Source organism: Mustela nivalis (genome assembly GCF_964662115.1).
Source record: "Mustela nivalis genome assembly, chromosome: 8".
In the NCBI taxonomy this organism is placed as follows: domain Eukaryota; kingdom Metazoa; phylum Chordata; class Mammalia; order Carnivora; family Mustelidae; genus Mustela; species Mustela nivalis.
This window is the reverse complement of record NC_139027.1, coordinates 106,110,070-106,131,797: the sequence shown is the minus strand read 5'-3', so window position 1 is coordinate 106,131,797 and position 21,728 is coordinate 106,110,070. Positions and strand designations below refer to the sequence as shown.

Here is a 21,728-nt window from a genome sequence, read left to right as displayed (position 1 = left end):
AATTTCCTTGTGTCTTACTTTCCTTAAGTTATCTCAGAAGACTGATTATCATGATTCAGTAGAGAAACATGCCATACAAATAGATGAGTAAATGTTGAACATACCATTTTAGGAAAGAGAGAAGAATTATAATGTATATACATTGATCTGTTGTTCTTTTTTAAAGATATGATGCTGAGCACTGCACCCCTCTCCTCCACACACATTCCTCTCTATTCCAGCATATCCATTCATTCTCAAATCTTACGGTTATTTTATTTATTTATTTTTTTATAAATTAATTTATTTATTTTCAGAAAAACAGTATTCATTATTTTTTCACCACACCCAGTGCTCCATGCAATCCGTGCCCTCCATAATACCCACCACCCGGTTCTTTTAAATATTGTAGATCTTTAGATTAGAAGACTTTCTCTCCTTGGATAACCGATAGTAGCTGTTTACGCTGGGAGTTTGTAACTTCATTTTTGTTTGAACTTCATTCAGTCCTCTTCAAAGCCCCCCCTTTTTAAAAATTTTTTTAAAAGAAGATTTTATTTATTTATTTGACAGAGATCACAAGTAGGCAGAGAGAAAAAGGAGGAAGCAGGTTCTCCGCTGACCAGAGAGCCCGACGTGGGACTTGATCCCAGGACCCTTAGATCATGTCCTGAGCTGAAGGCAGAGGCTTAACGACATAGCCACCCAGGCGCCCCCAAAGCCCCTTTTTGCTTCCCCTCCTCTTCCTCCTCTTCCTTCCCATATCAGTTAGCTTTGCTGTGCAACAAACTCTTCCAAAATTTAGTGGCTGAAAACAACATTATTTTTATTATAGCTCTTCAGTCTCTGGTTAAGTAGGAGTTTCTGTAGTTAGCAGGCAGTTTGGCTGGAGATAGATGGTTCTGGATGGTTACATATCTGGCTGGCAGTTGTCAGACTGGTTGCTCTAGGGAACCTCATCTGAGATGACTTGTCTCTGTTCTAAGTGGCCTCTTATTCTCCAATAGATTCACCTAGGCTTTGTTACATAGTGATCTTGGCAGAGCTAGGGAAGGCAAATATCAATGTGCAAGCACTTGTTAAGCCTCTGCTTGGGTCATGTTTGTTGATGTCCCATTGGTCAAAAACAAAGAAAAGGAAAAGGAGAAAGGATGTGGAAATGTCCAGAGCCATTGTGGAAGAGTACTATCCAAGGGCATAGACACAGAGAAGTGTGATTCTTTGTAAGTTTTTTTTGGCCATTCTTAGTTACTGAAATTTTTTTTTTTTTCATGAATCCTGCTTATTTACAGGTAAGTGAGCCAATTAAGGAAAGCATAGTTTTCTCAGTTAATTTTGTGCTCCTGAGTTACTGAATTTTTACCAACCTTAGATTTTTTCCCTCTAAGTTTTTTTTTTTTTTTAAAGAATCTTTTTTTTTTTTTTTTAAGATTTTATTTATTAATTTGACAGAGAGAAATCACAAGTAGATGGAGAGGCAGCCAGAGAGAGAGAGAGAGGGAAGCAGGCTCTTTGCCGAGCAGAGAGCCCGATGCGGGACTCAATCCCAGGACTCTGAGATCATGACCTGAGCCGAAGGCAGCGGCTTAACCCACTGAGCCACCCAGGCGCCCTCCCTCTAAGTTTTGATTGTAGTTTTATTGTTTGACATTTAAGCATTTATTCTTTTTTTGTGGAAACTTCCTTCATATTTTTTCATGCCACTTAAGTATGTTCTAATAAATTTCTGATAGATGCCTTGGATCTATAGTCAGTGGTCATTAATCCTTTGAATCTAACCTCCAAATGCCTGTGGGAGACAGGTAATGTAACTAAGTTAGCCTGGTTTACATGTAAGTAGATATACTCTTGTTATAAATTGGAAAGTGAAGGATGCCTATCCAAAGTATGTAACCTCTACTCACATGTCATGTAGGGATGTGGGCTCAGTATTTCTAGATCTCCTGGTTTTTCAAAAGAAGTGGGAAATCTAGGTTTTAACATGAAATCTCACATTTAATATGAAATGTATTTTTGAATGCTGAAGTTTAATTAAAAATTAAAATGCAATTTCAAAATCAAAACAATAACGATACTATTTAGGCTAAAGAAAATCTTCAGCAGAAACTGTTAATTTGTGAGTTCTTTAATAGATCTTAAACAGCCACCATCCAAGGCCTTCTATCATCTGGTTCAAACCTGAATAGCTCGAGTATTATCTGCCACTACCCCTCAGTTTGTGGTGGTCTTCATATTTTCATTCCAGATGAATTCTTACATTTCCTCAATGTGTACTCTGTTTTCTGCCCCTGTGATTGGGAATGGCCTTCCACCTTGTCACCTCCATCCCATTCTGTAGCCCTCTGGTACTCTTACTGATCCTATAAAACTCAGCTTGGAAGTTTCACTTTTATAAAACTTCACTGAATGTTATTTCCCTGTCTGAAACTCAAAGCACTTTGAGTCTTTGTTATGGCATTGGTAATAATCTTCCTTGTATGGAAATTATTTTTGTATGTGTTATTGTCATTCTTTTAGAAGGTGGAGTTTATCTTTGCTGGGCTTTTTTTTTTTTTTTTTAAGATTTTTATTTATTTATCAGAGAATGGGGCGCGGAGAGCAAGCACAGGCAGACAGAATGGCAGGCAGAGGCAGAGGGAGAAGCAGGCTCCCTGCCGAGCAAGGAGCCCGATGTGGGACTCGATCCCAGGACGCTGGGATCATGACCTGAGCTGAAGGCAGCTGCTTAACCAACTGAGCCACCCAGGCGTCCCTTTGCTGGGCTTTTTATTTCTTGCATTACTTAGCATGGCCATCATTACCGGAATACCTGCCTCCCTAATCAGGTGAAGTGGCCCCTACCTATGAGCACTTTATCTGTAGGTTTTCTTGGCTTTTCCTGACCGGGTTGGCTTGGAGTCCCAGGGCTGGGAGAAAAAAAAAATCTGTTGTTGAGATTTTTTATCCATGGAAGCTCCATGGAAGTTGGAGCTAGGAAGAAAGGCAGGGGAATTGAATCTCAAGCTAATTAAAGAAATGAGCTATTAAGGAGGAAGGGAAAAACAGGCAGGAATCTGGAATATGGCATCATGGTTATTAGGCAGGCTTGATCAGATAGGAGATGGAGGTTTGCAGATCAACAGGCTGCCTAGTTTTAAGATATAATCTCAGAAATACAGCCTGTGTTTCTGGGGTTCCTCTAATTCTCAGGCTGTGTGTCCTTAAAGCCCCTTAATGAACACAAAATTATTTTTTTGATCATCTTGATTATAAATTTAATTTAATTTAAATATTAATTTTTTTAGACATTTGCTTGACCTTTACTTTTTTGATTTTGTAGCGTAGTGTAGCTGATTTTTCTGGCATCCTCAGAATGGAAGAGGTGCACTGGCAGCAGGTTCCTTGTTGAGGGACCACCAGTCAACTCATTGGTGCCCTTGGTGGCTTTTCTGTATCATGCCCATGGTTGCTAGAATACAGAGGATGTTAGTATATGGGAGCACAAGAATTTGAAGTATTCCTAGGCACTTCATGTGAGTGTCCTCCAGCATCTTAGTTTTCCAAGCATGGGCAGGTGACCTAGTAATGGTCCCGTAGCTCTTTGTCAAGTGGCCTTTAGATAATTTGGCAGTTCTAAGAGAAAGCTATAAGACAATTTTGTTCAACATTTTTAGAAAATTTGAAATGTAAAATATAATTATGACTTTTATGAAAATTCTGTTATATTATCAATTGTCTTAAAAATTACGCTTTTAAAATAGGATGCTTTTGGTCAGTTAATTAAGATTCATTTAACAAAGCTTGCTACTCCTAATGTATCTTATTGTCATTAGTGAGTTAATAAGATTTGATTCAATTTGTTTTTGCTGTTTTTACTATAGCATTGCATTATATTCCTATCTCATAAAAAGGATCAATATCTTTAAAATGGTTTATGGATGCCTAAGAAAAGAGGTGAAATAGTAACATAAATGCGAGAATCCGGAATAAACTAATACATGTAAATAGTACCAGACTCCCAGTGCAAGCAGAGGATGTGTTGGGATGAATGAATCTGCAAATCTTGTATAAAGAAATAAAAAAGAGAAAATATAAATTGAAGATACATGATTAATATCAACAAATTTGATTTTATTTCATAATCCCCTAATCCCTGGTGTGTTTTATATTATGAAACATTGTCAAATTGTAGCTGGAAACCACTGAGGCCTTTGCATTATTTTCAAGGCATGGTAACAGTTGGGTCCATGGTCAAAGGAGCGAGACTGATACAAAGCGAAGGTCAAGCAAAGCTTTATTTCGTGCCAAGCATCGAGAATCAAACTGACCCGCCAGGGCAGTCTCTTACAAAGAGGTGACTCTTCCCAGTCTCACAGACTAACTTTTATAGAGCAAAGACCATGCGGTTGAGCCTGGCCACACACAGGTGGCCAATTGAATTACAATTCACCCATAGTAGCTATTTGAACTAGCCTATCACTCTGGTCAGAATTGGCACCCAAAAGGCATGGCCCACATTCTTGGGTGGTTAGAGAGGTGTTTTCCTGATTGGTTGTCTCCACCTGGCTTGGCTTATCCTTGTATTCTGAGCTTTGTTACCTCCCCCTGACCTGACACATCCTGGTATATGGGCTCTGTTATCAGGGGCTGCTAAGTCATATTTTACTGGTTTCCCAGACTTGTTTCTAAGTAAGTTCCTTTGGGGAGGCAGGGTCAATCTAAGTTTACTGCATAAACAACAAAATGGCTTGCTCTGGCTAAATAGGCCCTTACAGTAACCACTTTGATAAGCCAATTATATATATTTTTTCTAGGACCAATGCTTTTGTGGGGGGTGAAATTCCTATATTTTTAAATAAAGGGAGAGAAGGGACTTAAATAACAGGCACCTCATTCAGAATTAGAGATAAAAATAGGTAAATGAGAACTTGCTTAGCATGTTGGGTAAGAGCATGGGCAACCTGAATTCAGATCCCAGGTTTGTACTTAACAGCTTTGTGTACTTGGTCAAACTATCTCTTTTCTATAGGCTTCAGCTCCCTTATCTACATAGAGGGAATATTAGTAATGTATACTACATGGATTTGTTAGAATGCTTAGAACTAATATTTGTTAAGTGTTGTAATAGTACCTAGTACCTTGTAAGTGTTACCTAAGTATTAATTAAATAAACTGGAACTAAATAAAAATGTTTTTATAAAGATGAGATTATGTCTTAAATGGATATAAAATGAACACTTAACAACAATTTTATTTAATTGTGATTCAAAGGAGGATTTAAAGGATCCATAAATATAGGTAGTAAGGAACTCTGAAATTAATTTACAAATAAATGCAAATTGACCACAGAACAACATCAGTTGCATTCAAGAGAACATAATTTATTTGCATTTCTATGGACAAGAATCATTTATATTTTTTTCTCTTTTCTGCAATTTACAGACTTATATAATAGCTCAAAGACAATGAGAGGTAGAGATTACACTGATGGGTAAACTAGATAGGACGTCCACTGTTTTCTTTTCTTCATCATATTTAAGTCTTTCAGTATTTTCTGACATGTCAAACTATTACAAATGATAATAAAACCAATTCAAAGTTAACAAATAGTATTTGTTACTATTCCTCAGAGTAGGAAGTAGAGGAACAGTTCCATTTTCTTCCCAGTTACCACTTTTGAATGTCACATGACATTAACAAAGACTTTCTATTTAACCAGACTTTAATTTGATTCCTCTAAGTCCTTTTCTTGACTAGGTCCTGTTTTTATTAGACCTGCATAGCCTGGTGTTAGCAAAAATTTTGCCAAGTCAATTTAAAGAGAATTCCCTACCCTGGATGTCTGATCACCTTTTATATCTGATCTTGGAAGCCTTGTCTTCACTGTTGATTGATTGGGGATCTGTTGGTGAGACTGACTCCAAGCCCGTGCCCTGGATGACAGTCAGTTAAAGCCTAGAAGAATCTTAAGATTCTAAGTATACTCTCAGAAGCTGACTTAGAGCCCCATGCTTCTTTGTGTGAAAGGTACTTATTGGGCTGAAGGTCTTTCTTCCTAGCTCTTTGTTTTGAGTAGTGGTTTAGTCCTGGGCTGCAAGGGTTTTTCCTGGCTCTTTGTAGACCTCTCTGTTCCTTGTATTTGATCCTGTTCCTCTCTTGGGAATTTTTTAGTCCGTTGAAATGCCCTTCTTGAGATCCTGCTGGCTGTATGCTCTACCATCTCTGTCTAGTTCCTTTCTTGTTGGCTTGGCTTTACTAAGGATAGTTTGGAACTTCATTGGCTTCTTGGAACTAAACCAAAGTGGCTGCTCTAAGATCTCTCCCTTCCCATTGCCTCTGATTTTCCTTCCTCCTCTTCGAATCCTTGATCTTCCCTTCCACTTCCTTGGATTCTTTGGTATGTACATCAGATCTCTAACTTCAACATACCTCTGGCCCCTCTGCAGAACTTTTCCCCTTCCAGTAAAGCTTCTCAACTCCCTAAAGTCACTTGAACTTCAGGCTCCCTGCTTCTCTTGGGGAGAAGGGGAGGGCTCTCAAAAGCAACTACTTAAGCTGAAACCAGGAAGAAGAGGTACTTGGAAGCAGACTGCATGTTTTATATACTAGGTAAGATTTGGAGACATGCTGCTTGATGTCTCCTCAGGCAGTTTCTCTCTAAAATTTCAATCCACAGACTTTATAAGATTACATATCAGAGCAAATGAAAAATCTTGAAATTCTCCCTTACAAATATTGGTAAAATGCATTAGCCCTTATATTGAACACCTTACCTTAACTTGTTTTTTTTTTTCCAGAAACATAATTTGGATAAAAATATCAAGGGGAGCATAGACCAGAGTATACTTCTGTGTTTACCTGACTTATGGTTAAAATTTTAGAATTAAAGTGTAAGATTTTTGTTTGTATGTATGTTTGTGTGTGTGTGTGTGTGTGTGTACACATACATATTACTTTTCTACTTTTGGATCGTATTACCAAATTAATCCATGAAATCCCATAAAGGAGAAGTCTATTCAAATTGGCTTAGAGGTAAATTAGAGCTTATAAAATTAAGTATTTCTAAAGCTACCAGAAACATAGAAACTAACTCAAATACTTTAATGTGATTTGGATAAAACTTTGGTAAATAAGATTAGTTTAATTGTTTAATAAAACAGCTGTATCTTGGAAGTTATCATCAATAAGTATAATCAAGCATACATTTTGTTATACTAAGTTTATTAGTCAAGTAAGGTTGTGTTATATCTACTAGATATTTAAATTATAAAAATTACAAATTCAACCCAGGACCAAATGTACAAGTAAAAATGCAGTAAAAATTAATTGCCTGATATCCATGACTTCCTGTATATCACACATAGCAGTAAAAGAAAAATCCATGTATTTAACTTTTTTAGGTTTTTGCTTTTGTTCTGCTTGTCTAATGTTCATGTGCTGTAAAAATAGATAACAGGGAAATAATGTGAGGTGATAGTGAACTTTGTTGAATGTTGTAATATGTCTGCCTAAAAATAGTTTCCAAAATCTTTTTAGTACCTTTTAACCTTAAGCTTATGCTAAATTAAATTAAGTAAATCTAGATTATTTCTAAGTAAAATACTGAAATGCTAATTAATGAGCATAATTTTTTTTTGGCTTTTTCCTTTTGTGTGGTAGTAAATATATTTGAGTTTGTGAATAAATAGGTCCTTTTGCCATATTGTAAAACTTGTACTATAACAATATCTCTAGAAATTGAGAGATGGTATATTCATAAAATTTGCTAGACTGCTACAGAATATTCATATGTTACAATTTATGATTGTTTACTTAGTCATCTCTGTAAAATAAAGAGTACATATAGTTAAAAATGATAATATATGTAAATGAAGCCATTAGAAGCCATTAGAAATAATAAGGGTAAAGAGAAACAACTCTGTATGCAAAGTCTAGAAAGAATGGAAGATTAAAAAAATTTTTTTATTATTATGTTCAATTAGCCAGCATATAGTACATCATTAGTTTTTGATGTAGTGTTCAGCGATTCATTAATTGTGTATAACACCCAGTGCTCATCATCACACGTGCCTTCTTTACTACCCATTGCGAGGTTACCCCATCCCCCCCCCACCTTCTGTAACTCTCAGTTTGGTTACCAAAGTCCAGAGTCTATCATGGTTTATCTCTCTCTCTGATTTTTTTGGAATGGAGGATGTTTGTTGTTGTTAAGGCAAAGAGTCATTTTGCCCTAAATCAAGATCACTGATTATTTCAGAATGAGGAAGAGGAAAAAATGCAAATGGATTTTTGAGAGTAGTAAAAAATTTGAAGAAGAGGAATTTTCTCTGTGTTCAAGCTGGCTAAGATTGAATGGATCTATTTATTAAGGGTTTTTTTGTTGTTGTTGTTGTTTTCTTTTTAATGAGCCCAATGATATACTGATGGAAAACTAGAGTTGGGTTTTCTCTCTGAAAACAATGACGTTTTCTTGGATTATTGCTCTGTTCTTAATAAGAGATAGTAAGGCATTTTCTTTACCTTTAAGGTAATCTGCCTAGGAAACAAAGATTCTGTGTCTTATCAAAATAATTTCCTGTGCTTTGTGTTGTCTTTATTATATTTGTTTGTGAGAATCTAAGTTTTTTTTTCATGAAGATCTATGATCCTATTTAATCAAGAGTTCAAATCTTTTAACATTTTTTTACAACTTCCCATAATGAAGTCCAAAATGCAATCCTAACTTTAAACTGAAATTGACATTTCCTAGACAGCCCCTGAAAAATCTGAAAGGATTTGTTCTTTCACCTTGTAAAAAAGAAATGTTAAATAATTTGTGTTTTTTTTGGAGATTTTATTATTTTATTTTTTAAAGGATTTTATTTATTTATTTGACAGAGAGAGATACAGTGAGAGAGGGAATACAAGCTTGGGGAGTGGGAGAGGGAGAAGCAAGCTTCCCATGGAGCAGGGACCCTGATGTGGGGCTCAATCCCAGGATGCTGGAATCATGACCTGAGCTGAAGGCAGCCACTTAACTCAGAGCCACCCAGGTGCCCCTGGGCAAATATTTTGATATTTAAATTGTATGGGAGACATTGTTAAGTAAGAAGTGATGCTTAGAAATAAGTCAATCAGAGAAAGACAGTTATCACATGATCTCTCTGATATGAGGAATTTGAGAGGCAGGGTTGAGGGGGAGTTGTGGAGGGTAGGGAGGAAAAAAATAAACAAGATGGGGCCAGGGAGGGAGACAAACCGTAAGAGACTACTAATCTTAGGAAACAAACTGAGGGTTGCTGGGAGGTGGGGTGGGAGGGATGAGTGGCTGGGTTATGGATATTGGGGAAGGTATGTGCTATGGTGAGTGCTGTGAATTGTGTAGGAATAATGATTCACAGACCTGTACCCCTGAAGCAAATAATACATTATATGTTAATTTAAAAAAATAAATATTTTAGAGCCAAAAAAAAAAAAAGAAAAGAAGTGATGCTTAAGCTTCCCTAGGTTATATTTGTGTAAATATAGATATTTAAGAAATTATATGAAGTTTATATAAATTTGCCAGTACCCTTTTGTCTGTGATAAGTCCTGGTATAATATTATCAGTTACAATTCCAGTTATTTAAACACTGTATGTTGTAGAAATAACCAAATTTCCTCATCAGTTGCATTATTTTAATAATGAACTCTTCAGATCTTTAATCATGTAAAAAAGTCTTTTATCATTCACAGATAACTTTTATTTTACTCTGACTCTTCCTTGAAAGCTCTTGAAGTTACAGGCAAAAGTGCTTCCTCTTCAACAAAATGTAACCATCTCAGAGACCATGGAAAGGGCTATGACAGGTCCTCTGGGCTACAGGCTTGTGAAGCACTAGTGTTTAAATAACTTTGAGACCATACTACTGGATTGAATAAGGACTTCCAGCACTAATGGAGAAGCTGACTGGTTTGAAAAACTGCTAACTCAGGATCAAGCTGAACAAGAAATTACTTACATAAAAAAAAAGGGTGAATATATTTGTAAGAAGTATTCAGTAGAATAGAATAGAGAATTTAGAAATAGATCTCAGCTTTCCTAGAGGTATATTGAAAAGCTTTTTATGTATAGTAAATGTATTTTAAAACATTGATGTTATACAGCTTTACCTAATGTCTTAATGTTACTACCCGTTAAAAATGAATGAAACTCAAATTATAGTATTGCCATAAAACATTGACAAATCTGTCAAGTTGTAGAATGTGACATTTTTGCTTGTTTTCAATATACAAGCCTGCTGGTTGTTGTGTGCTGGGCAGAGCTTTTTCGCTTTTAAATCTAGCAGTGCCCTCTTGAGTGAAAGGCTGCTACAGTTTGATAAGAAAAGCATCTTCACCCATTCAAATATATTTTTCTAAGATTTTATTTATTTATTTGACAGAGAAAGAGAGATAGAGCACAGTAGGGGGAGTGGTAGGCAGAGGGAGAGGGAGAAGCAGGCTCTCCATTGAGCCGGGAGCCTGATGTGGGGCTCCATCTCAGGACCCTGGGATCATGACTCAGCTGAAAGCAACCTCTTAACTGACTGAGCCGCCCAGGTGCCCCACCCATTCAAATATTCTTGATCCATCCCATTCTGAGGGACATTTCTTACTTAGAATTAGGACATTTGTTACTTAGAAGTAGCAGAGAGCTGAACCTACATGTTTTTGTTCTGAGTGAACATTCTTTTCAAGGATGACTTTAGCTAACTAGAACAAAATAGAAATAAGCTTGTTCACTGTAAAAATGTATTTTGTTGTGGTGGTTGTACATCTTTTATTTATTTTATTTTAAATTTGGTGTTTTCATAATAATAACATTGAATTTTTGTTGACTAATGTAACATGTCTAAATTTATTGAATGCCTATTATATAAGTGATACTGCATTTGTATTGAGGAATATATAACAAATAGAGAATAAGCCACAGCCCTGGTACTTACACATTTATTTTCACTTGTCTAGTATATCAGATTATGACCCATATTGGCTTTTGTATCAAAATTGTCTTTATTAAGTAAATTAAAACTATTACTATTGATATATATTCCTTTTTTATTACAGAAGAAAATACTCAGGAAACATCACAGGTGAAGAAAAGCTTGAGTGAAAAAGTTTCTCTCTATAGAGGTGACATCACATTGCTAGAGGTAGATGCTATAGTCAACGCGGGTGAGTACTTGATTTTTTGTGTTTGATGTATTTGTTAGACGAGTATTATTTTAAAATATTTTTCATAAACAGGAATATAAGTATTTTATGAAAAGATGTCCTTCCTGGTGTCGAAATATCTTATGTACTTCCCTCTGGATTAAAAACACTGAGGACTAGTTTATGTATGTGCCACAGTTAATTTGCTAACTCATGGTATCCATGCTAAATTGAGACTATGGTACAGGACCACTGGAAGAGTGGTAGATTGTTGCAGAAAGTTCTGCTGAGAAAACTTTAGAAGCTCTATTACTGTTGATTTCATGCTTGAGTTAATAATTGTCCAGCATAAAAACAAATTAAGGTTTTTCCTTCTTTTGAAGAGGTTGTAAAGAGATGATTGAACACCAGAAAAAAGTAAAATAGAAAGTAATTGTTTCTGCGATTTCCAAATCACAGTTGTTTGGTTGTTACTTTTCATGTTTGATATGGAATGCTTTAATTATTTTAATAACCAATTTTTATGTTTGAACATTGGGGAAATTAACTGTATTTTATAGTAGTGTCTCCTATATATTTTATTTTGTGGCTGTATATCAAGAAATGCATAGTAGTTGTGAGTCTTTAAAAATAAATGTCAATAATAAGAGGATATTTAATGACTTTGTGTTTTACAAAGGTATGCTTTTTTCAGGTTGAAAATGCCAAATAAAAACAAATTTGGATGTAGGTAAGGAGAGGCTTTATTCAAAAAGATGATTACAGTAAGGAGAAGTGAACTATCCTAATAGGCAGAGGAAGAATATTGCAAAAGGAAGAATCACTTCTGTCATGAGATCTATAAGCATCTCAAAGACCACGCAAAAAGGGGCTTTTCTTTCATAGGAAGGAGTAAACCATCAGTCTTGGAACACTGAAAAAATAAGATAAAATTATTTTAAAAAGGAGCAAATAGGATAAAAAGAATGGGGGTAGGGTACTAGGATGAGTTGGTGGCAAGATTGGAGAGCTGATCAGAGAATATTCTTCCCTGAAGTCAGCTGATTCTTGGGAGTTGTGGTTCAAGAGGAGTTGTTCACTTTGCATTGCTTACGGGTGGGTCAAAGTCCACAGGCTTGACCGAGGGGAAAAAAGCCTGACTGAAGTTTGGTCAACTACAGTTAATAGCCATTGACCAGCCAGAATGGTCAATGGGGACAGACAGTTCAGTTAATCATTTATGAGTGAAAGAATGGGAATTTGGAGGATCTGTTTCTTGGTCTTGTCATAGGTTACAGGAAGCCATCCACACGGTTTATTTGTCATATGGGCATGAGTAGTTCTTTGCTGTAAGCTGTTTCCTGAAACACAGAAGGGTGAGGGGTAATTTTTTGGCAGTCCCTGTTTTCTAGAAGTACAGGATTTATGTAAAGTTCAACGTTGTCGCAAGGTTCCCTTTGGTGATGAAAAAATTCACACAGGATAGTAGGAACATGCCTTGGTGGGTGAACAGAGGGGTCTCATGGAAGACTGGAACATTAATATAGCATCGTTTTGGCAATCCCACAGGAAGTTGGGAAGCCTAGTCAGCTTGTTATTCCTGTAGAATTGGCTATCAGTTGCTTTGTACTGTATTTGCTTTGCTATACTCAGAGCTGTTTCTCTCTTTCTCTTTTTCTGACGCCTCTGTAATTCCTTTCTCATCTGTTACCTCTCTAAAATACAAAACTCTTCAAGAGAGGGGCTATGTCTTGGTTATTTAATCTCTACCCAATATGAATCATTTCTTTTGGACAGAATTATGTCCTCGTATCACCTCTTAGGCTGTAAGTCTCTCTCCCCTGTAGCTAGTCCCTGTGGACTGCTCATTTGTGGCCCTGGGTATCAAGCTGGTTTTCTTTGACCTGTGGGACCTCTGGAAAAGACTGCACTTTGAAGGGATCTCATGAACTCCTCTCCATACAGGGGTTTTATAAGATCACTATAGTAACTAAGTTATTAATGGTTTGTTATGCCCTAAATTCTATAAACGTATGAGCTATAATTTCAAAAAAATTTAAAAATATATTTATATATATATACACACACACATATGTATATGTATATATTTATATATCAACAGCCTTCCTGTAAGTTCTTGTAATTTCTAGCTTTTGATTCTAGTTCTGCTCTGTGGGATACAATTAATGACCCATATTTCCTTCTTAAATGCCTGAAGACCTCTCTCTTGACTTTTGTCTTTCTTGTTATTAACGTAACACTGAATAGGCCATCTTAGCACACTTAATAATAGCAGTAATTATGGTTTTTCTTGGGTTTTGCTAACTGTATACCTGTGTATCTCCCCCTTACGGCTACAGACTGGTGTCTTTTCCATCTTCTGTGTTAACTTCCAAAGCAATGTCATGCCATTATGTTCTTAATAAATGCTTGATACTGTGTATGTGTTAGATTGAACTATATGTAATTGAACCATATGCTCCAAAGCACCTCTAACCAGTAGCACACTCAACATTGAGGACTTGACATAGTGATTTTAAAAATGATTTATTTGATCAATAAATACAATATTTATGGGATAATTTTTATTGAAACAGAATAAAATGGTGCTAAGCAGGAGAATGCAACTAATGGGAAAACATCCCATCACTATTTTAATTCTTGTCCTTGCCTGTATGTGTAATTTTTTCATAGCTGCCACATAGTATACAAGGGTTTGATGAATTAATATGAAGGCAGGCAGCAACTTTCACTCACTCCCAGAAACCATTTGGCAACTTTAGTCACCTGTCTGGCTGAGATTATATTACAATTTGGACATGTTCTACATCTCACAAGGGCAACCTCATCAGGAAGTTCCTCTGTATATGGAAGAAAGATGCCAAATATACAGTGTAATGACTCTGTTTACAGCTTTCTGCTGTGCAGTTTGTTTGCCTGGTATGTAAGAAGAGGAACAGCTGTTAATCTTTCAAGTGAACAAGGCAACATGGCAGGAGATTCCAGAGCTGCCTCTGGTGAGAGGAGAATGAGAGGCAATGCCCCCAGTCATGGTGCCAAAGCAGCCCAGACATCACTTTCTATCAAACTTCCAACATTCTCTTTCCATGCATATGTTAATATTAGTACATTGGAACACCTAGGCTTACCTGCCATAAATGAAATGATTTAATAGTTAAAGTTTTTCCTAATAAAATACTTTTCGACTCGCTTGGGTTTCTTTAAATGTGACCTAGGATAAGCCTTCTGTGTAATTTTTATACTTCTTCATAAGAAATAATACGTATTTGGTATATTTAATAAAACAGATTTTATTGGCAGTAGGGTGTATAGGGCAGTAACACAAGTTTTAGAGTTAGGCAGACCCAGATTCAAATTCAGGTTCTCATACCCGGGGCCATTTTTTGTTTAAACTTTTTGTTTGTTTGTTTAAACTTTTTATGTTGAAATAATTATAGGAAATTGCAAAGACAGTACAGAGAGTCCTATGTATCTTTCACCTTCACCTGTGTAAGCCCCCCCAATGGTGACATCATACAATATACAATATCAAAACCAGGAAACTGACATTGGTCTATTATTATTAACTAGATTGTAGACCTTATTCCATTTTCACCATTTTTTAACCTGCATTTGTGTGTGTTTGTGTCTATAGTTCTCTGCAGCTTTACCCCATGTACAGATGCATGGTTATCACCATAATCATGATACAGAACTGTTTGATTTTCCTGAAAAGAACTCCCTTTGTAGTGGCACCCGCCTCTTTGCCCTCCTTTCCTTGCACCCCTACCATTCTTCATCTCTATAGTTTTGTCATTTTTAAGAATGTTACATCAGTGTACTCATACAGCATGTAGCCTTTTGAGATTGATGTTTTTCACTAAACATAAGGCCCTTGAGGTCCATTCAGATTGTTGCATCTATCAGGAGTTCATTCCTTTTTATTGCTGAATAGTAGTCCCTTGCATGGATATAACAAAGTTTGTCCAACCATCCACACACTGAAGGACCTCTGGGTTCTCTTCAGAATTTTGACATAACCAATAGAGTTGCTATAAAAATTCATGTACAGGTTTTTGTATGTAACAGTATATAGGATGATCTGTTTACTGTGACTAGGTCATTGTATAAATTTGTATTAAGCCTGTTGGTCAAAGCATTTTGGTTTTTGCTAGAGTTTGGAGGAGAATACATTCATCTAATTTATGGTTCAGTATTTTATCATTAAAGACCATTTTACTTGTACCATAATTACAGAAATATTTTGTTGGTGATATAATTGTTATTCATTTGTGGATTGCAGGCAAAATAATGAAAAAGTTGGTTAACTCTCCAACTCTTTGGGCAAAGATTCGGTTTGCCATAAATAGGGTTATTTAAAATGGAAAATGCAGAAGGTTCATTTGTTTATTTTAGTTCTTCCTGTCCCTATCCCAGCATGTGAAGGAGAGGTACATTTACATTGTAGTTAATCATGGAGGGTTGGAGTCAGAGCAATCATTATTTTAAATGTGTCTCTTTGACTTCCTGACCAACTGACCTCCAGTAAGTTTTTTTGAGCCTTAGTTTGTTCATTGGTAAAATGAAGATAATAATAGGGCCTGCTTCTCAGGGCTATTGTGAAAATAAAAAGAGATAATGTATACAAAGCATTTCACATAATAATGCCTAGAATATAGACACACTCAGTAAATGGTAGCAGAATTACACTGCTTAGTTATAAATCAGAAAACTGATTTTTCCCTATTAAGGTCACAAGGTAACTGTGCATGTTTTTCAAGTCTTATGCACAGATATTACCTATTAAATGAATTTGTCCTATGTGTTTGCAACTTTAGCCATTATACTGTTTACTTAAATTTTGTCCAAGAAAAGTTGTCCAATTGTGAGGCTCTATGTTAAATGCCAAGTTTCTATAATATTTTTGGTAATTTTTATGAGCTAATGGCCCAGAAGAACTGTTTTAGTTTTCTTTAGTGATATATTTTTACTGTATTAATTGTGAATGTCATAATTGTGTCAAAAATTGAGATAATGACCTAATTGGATAGCCAATAATTTAATATCTAGGTATAATTTAATTGAAAGAAAAGTTGATATAGAATATATGAATATCTTCATAGGTAAATCAGGTACTGGGACTGCATATGATGGAAGAAATTTTACTTTATAGAGGTTTCCTTAAACATTCATCTCCAGTTACTTAAAATTAATGTTATATATTCATTTGGTAAAACCTAAATAAGAGATATTTGAAATTAGATTCCAAATCATTGAGAAAATAGATTCATTTACCCTCAGAAATATTTTAGGACAATTCACAGCAACTGCTTGATTCAATATAAATTTCATCTCTACTAGTGAAGCACTTAAGTTTTATTCCTTATTGAATTTCTGTATTCTATGTTTTTCTTTTAACATTTTGTTGGGCAGTAATAGACATAAACACACACATACATGTATAGCCCAATGAAACTCCATCCAGATAAAAAAGCAGAACATTATTAGTACTTTGAAAGAGCCCTTAGTACCCTAATATTTTGTAGTGAATGCTAGTATATTTTGGGGTGAATACTAGTATATTTTTTGTCCTGGCTTCTAGTAGTATAGGTTAGTTTTATCTTTTTTTGTATTTTATATGAATGGAACCATATGATATATATTCTTCAATATTTGGCTCTTTTGGCTCACCATTATGAATGTAAAATTTATCTTGTTATATAATATTTCATTTTGTGAATATGCCATAATTTATCTGTCCAGGCTACTATTGATGAGCATTTCAGTAAATTCCAGTTTGTGATTATTAGTACTTTAGTGAACATTCTAACTTATTTTTGTGTGTATGCGTGTATTTTTGTGAATAAATATCTGTATATAGGCAAAGGGGAAACAATTACTGTACATCACCCACTCCCTTCACTTCCCCTTCTATCTATGCTAGAAACTGCTGAAAAGTTTCAAAATCACCACTGTGGATAGCCATCATTCAGCTAACCTTGGAGATATGTTTGAATAGATGAGTGTGGGAAGAACCATTTTTTGAGATGTATTCTCAATAGTGGTTGCAGGTTTAAGTGTGAGGTTCCAGCTATAAGGATCACAGTGTGTTCCCTTTATGTCGTGTGAGGATAGAGAGAAAATAGGATTTCTGAGGTATACTGAGAAAAAGAGATTTAAATAAATCTAACAACCATCACCATTCCTAAACAGGAAGATATAGTATGTTAAAGATGTCAGAACTCCTGGAATAACCTAAATTTCTAATCAAAATTCCACTGATATTTTTGGGATTTTGTTCTGATAGTAATTTTGTTTTTTGTTTTGTTTTTGAAATTGTTGAAATCATTCTAAAATTTATCTGATAGAATAAAAGAATGAGATTCGCCCAGAAATACCTAAAAAGGCAGAAAAATGGCAGGTTGGGGGAAGAGTCACACAATCCCAAATTAAAGTACATATGTGAAAGCTGTAATAATTAAAAAAATGTACATCACTATCTCACACCTTTCATGAATATAAATTCTGTATGGAGTTTAATATAGATTAAAGAAACCATTTAAAAGGCAGAAGAAAACATAGAGAGCTATGTGTCTTACCTTTGGTGGGAAAAACCATTCTGAATTCAATCGAAAGAAAGAAACCAATAAGAAAAATACTGAAGAATTTGACAACGTAAATATTCTTGAATGTTTCAAGAGAAAGTCGTGCCATAAAAATACTTGAAAATTAAATGTCAAATTGGAAAGGAATATTAGCAACATATATGACAAAAGTTTACTTTTGTTATAATAATAATAATAATAATAATCTTTCTCTTTTAAAAAATTAATCTTTCTCAATTAAAAAAAGACAAATGTCTAATGGATAACCTGGTTAGGAATATGGGCATGAAAGTCCTGGGATCAGGCCTTGTGTTGTCTGCTTGTCTTTCTCCCTCTGTTCTTGCTCTTTCTCTAAAATAAAGAAATAAAATATATATATTTTTAAAGATTTATTTGACAGACAGAGACCACGAGTAGGCAGAGAGGCAGGCAGAGAGAGAGACGGGGGAAGCAGGCTCCTTGCTGAGCAGAGAGCCCGATGCCGGGCTCGATCCCAGGACCCCGAGATCATGACCTGAGCCGAAGGCAGACGCTGTAAACCACTGAGCCACCCAGGCGCCCCAAGAAATAAAATCTTTAAAAAAGTTAAAATTTTAAAAAACATGGAGGGGTACCTGGGCGGCTCAGTCGTTAAGCGTCTGCCTTCTGCTCAGGTCATGATCCCAGGGTCCTGGAATTGAGCCCTGGGGCTCTCTGCTCGACGGGGAACCTGCTTCCTCCTCTCTCTCTACCTGCCTCTCTGCCTATTTGTGATCTGTCTGCCAAATAAATAAAAATCTTTAAAAAAATAAATAAAAATTTAAAAAGTAAAATGACATAAAAATGATCTTAATACTTAAAAAACAAAAAAATTGAGCAGTAGTTTGTAAAATTCAAAATACATCTACAAATTGAAAGAATCTGAAGCATAAAACTAAAATGAAAAAATACATTTTATCCTTCTTTATATATTATATTTCACTGTTTAAAATATTACAGTATATTCCTTTTGTAATCAGCTCCAACAAAATCTTTAATAGTATGTTTTTAAAATCCAGTTGACCAGTAGGTGTGACAAACAAACTGTACACTTCCCTAAGTACCCTGAAGAATTTAACGAAGGAAAAAAACATCTCAAAACATGAAACAAATGCCCAAGCAGCCACTGCCACTTTCTGAATTTTTTTTGAAATTTTAGTCTCTCAGGTCCTTTGAGGACTCTGTTACTATTTAATATCTAGGGTTATTCTGCTAAAAGGTTCAAAAATAGATGAAACTCAAAGGATGAAACTCAGAGGCTTTAACCCACTGAGCTACCCAGGTGCCCCATTTTGTGTCATTTTAAATAGCTGCATTATTTTAATATATTATACAATTATATATAATATATATTATATTATATACACCTAATATTTATTTAACTACTCTCTCAATGTAGGAAATTTAGATTACTTTCAAGTTTTTTACTGTTATAAACAGGCTGAGACAAACATCCTAGTAGATAAATCTTTGTAAAAATCTTTGATTACTTCCTTGGAGTAAAGTCTTTGAAGTGAAATAATGGGAGTATGAAAGTTTTTTTTTTTTTTAAATTAACTTTTTTGGGGTTATGTATGTTTTTATACTTTGATGTATGTAACCAAATAGCTCTGAGAGGTTAAATGAGTTTATATCTCTCAAGTATGGGTATGAATTTTTAAAAAACTGTGCCTCAGAATTGTATTTCATTGTTTTAATTTCCATTTCTTTGAAGAAAAGGACTGTAGTTTTTGAAAAGAAAGCAGGATTTTACCTATACAATTTTATTGGCACTGAGAAGGTAACTTACTGGTGGTAGTCAGGAGACATTGGTTGAGGTTGGTTGGTCAGAGGCCTGATGAGTAGAGTACTGAGTGTTTCTCAAATGAGATACCCAATAGCTTAAGGTCCGTGCCACTGCTTCTCTTCCAGAAATTCAAGATGGTAGGGTGAGAGATAGGCACTAAAAGTCCTTAAAATAAAAGAGGAACACTTTATTTCACTTTCAGAGTAAGTAGTACCTAGCATCTTTTTTTTAAGGATTTTTTTTTTTTTTTAGATTTTATTTATTTATTTGACCGACAGATATCACAAGTAGGCAGAGAGGCAGGCAGAGAGAGAGGAGGAAGCAGGTTCCCCGCCAAGCAGAGAGCCCCATGTGGGGCTCTATCCCAGGACCCTTGGGACCATGACCTGAGCCGAAGGCAGAGGCTGAGCCACCCAGGTGCCCCAGTACCTAGCATCTTGCATAGCACTTGACACTGCGGATGTTTTATGGTATGGTCACCAAGTATAGTTTCTCTGAAAATGGAGCCTTTATTCTAGACAAGAAAATATCAGAGCCTACCCCTGCGGCTAGAATGTGTGGAATTTCAGAGGTGCCATTTAAGCTGGAATACTCCTGTTTTGTAAAGAGGGTCTTGACCTTGCAGAAAAGATGCGGCTTCAGAAGCTGGACTAAACTGTCTCAATGCTACTTTCCATGTGGATTGAGCCAATTGAACTGAGACTGTGGGGGATGGATGGAACCAGTCCCCTCGGAGCATAAACAGCTGTGCCTACATTAGAAGAAGGGGCATGGGGAAGTGGATGCTAATTCAGTAGCTAACAATAAATACGATTACCCTCTGCCATAGTTCAATTCTTATAATTGCATGACTTGTCAGAAATTGGTTATAGTTAAATCTAAGTAAGAGCTGAACTTTATAATGGTGCTAAATTACATTTCATAAGGCCTAGGCGCTATCTAATGCTCTTATACAACTTTATTTGGAATTCTCCATGTTCTTTTTGTTTTTGAAATTATACAGTAAAATTTAAATGTTTTTGGTGTATACTCTATTAATTTTAACTAAAGGAAATGTATATTTTGTTATATATACATGTTGGCTTAATTTCTAAAAATTACTTCTTTGTGACTTTTGGGGAGTTTCTATTTATGGATTCAAAAGCATCTAGATGATATTCATTCTGTTCTTTTGTCTCAGTGCAGTTATAATCATTTGGCTATTAATTTAATTTTTTTTCAATTAAGGTCTTCTTTATATGTGTAGGGAAAGGGAAAAGTGACATTGATTTCTAATTCCAATCATTAATTCACATAAAATTAGGCTACATAAGTAATATTGGAGAAAATTAGCTTATCAGTAGAAACTAGACATCCTCATATTTGAATGAAATTTAAATCTATTAAACTTCAGTTTCAGAGAACTTAATGATTTTTATTAACTTTGAATTTAGTGAATAGTCCCTTTATGAAATTAATTCTATATACTTAAAAAGGAAAAAGGCAATGGTGGTAATTGAGTAGGAAGAATAATCTTATTTATAGCTCAGATTTTGTGCATTTTGATTGACAAGTGGTTTATTAAACTTGGGTGTAATATAAAGGAAGATTTTGGCCATTTTGATAAGAAAGAAAGGTTGAGAATATTTTTCAACATTCTTAGCTGGTTTAGCTTTCTCGTTAGAGAAGCAGCCAATGTTTTCTCTAAATTAAGGACAAAAATAAATATTTTATTTTGGCATTTTATCAGCTGCTTTTTCACTATTCCTTTCACTTTTGTAACTGTTTGAAGAAACAGATTTATAGCATGAAGTTTCCCAGGCTTCTTTTGACCTTGAGATACAATCTGATTTACTTTGTTAAGTTTTAATTTTATGACACATCACATCTCTGTTGTATCTAAAATTAAACTTTGGGATAAAGGTATATTTTTCCACATTGGGTTTGTGAACAGAATAAATTACCAGAGAATTATGTTTAAATAAATGTGTAAGTAAAGGAATGTTGACTAGGCTAGCTACACCTCCCCACATAAACAGCTTGTTAATGTGCAATCAGTCACTAGAGTTGCCATGAACTTGGAGCTTAATGAACAGGTGGAGAAAGAGGATGAATCCCAATCCAAAATGGATCTGACAGTTTATCAGGCAATTTCACTGATCGCTAATCCATTTTGCTTGGCAACTTAATTTATCACACAGTTAGAATTTTGATCCCATGGGTTTCCAAGTGGAAATTAATTCAGAAAC

The 21,728-nt window shown here is 35.3% G+C and overlaps 1 protein-coding gene across 14 annotated transcripts in view; it reads left to right on the top strand.

Moving 5' to 3' along the window:
* Nucleotides 1-21,728, top strand: part of MACROD2 (mono-ADP ribosylhydrolase 2) — a 1,944,634-nt gene that overhangs the window by 74,236 nt on the left and 1,848,670 nt on the right. For all 14 annotated transcript variants that reach the window (XM_082743694.1, XM_082743700.1, XM_082743702.1 and 11 more), the window contains exon 3: nucleotides 11,026-11,133. In XM_082743694.1, coding sequence (XP_082599820.1) covers nucleotides 11,026-11,133 — 108 coding nt within the window. The remainder of the gene's footprint in view (nucleotides 1-11,025; nucleotides 11,134-21,728) is intronic.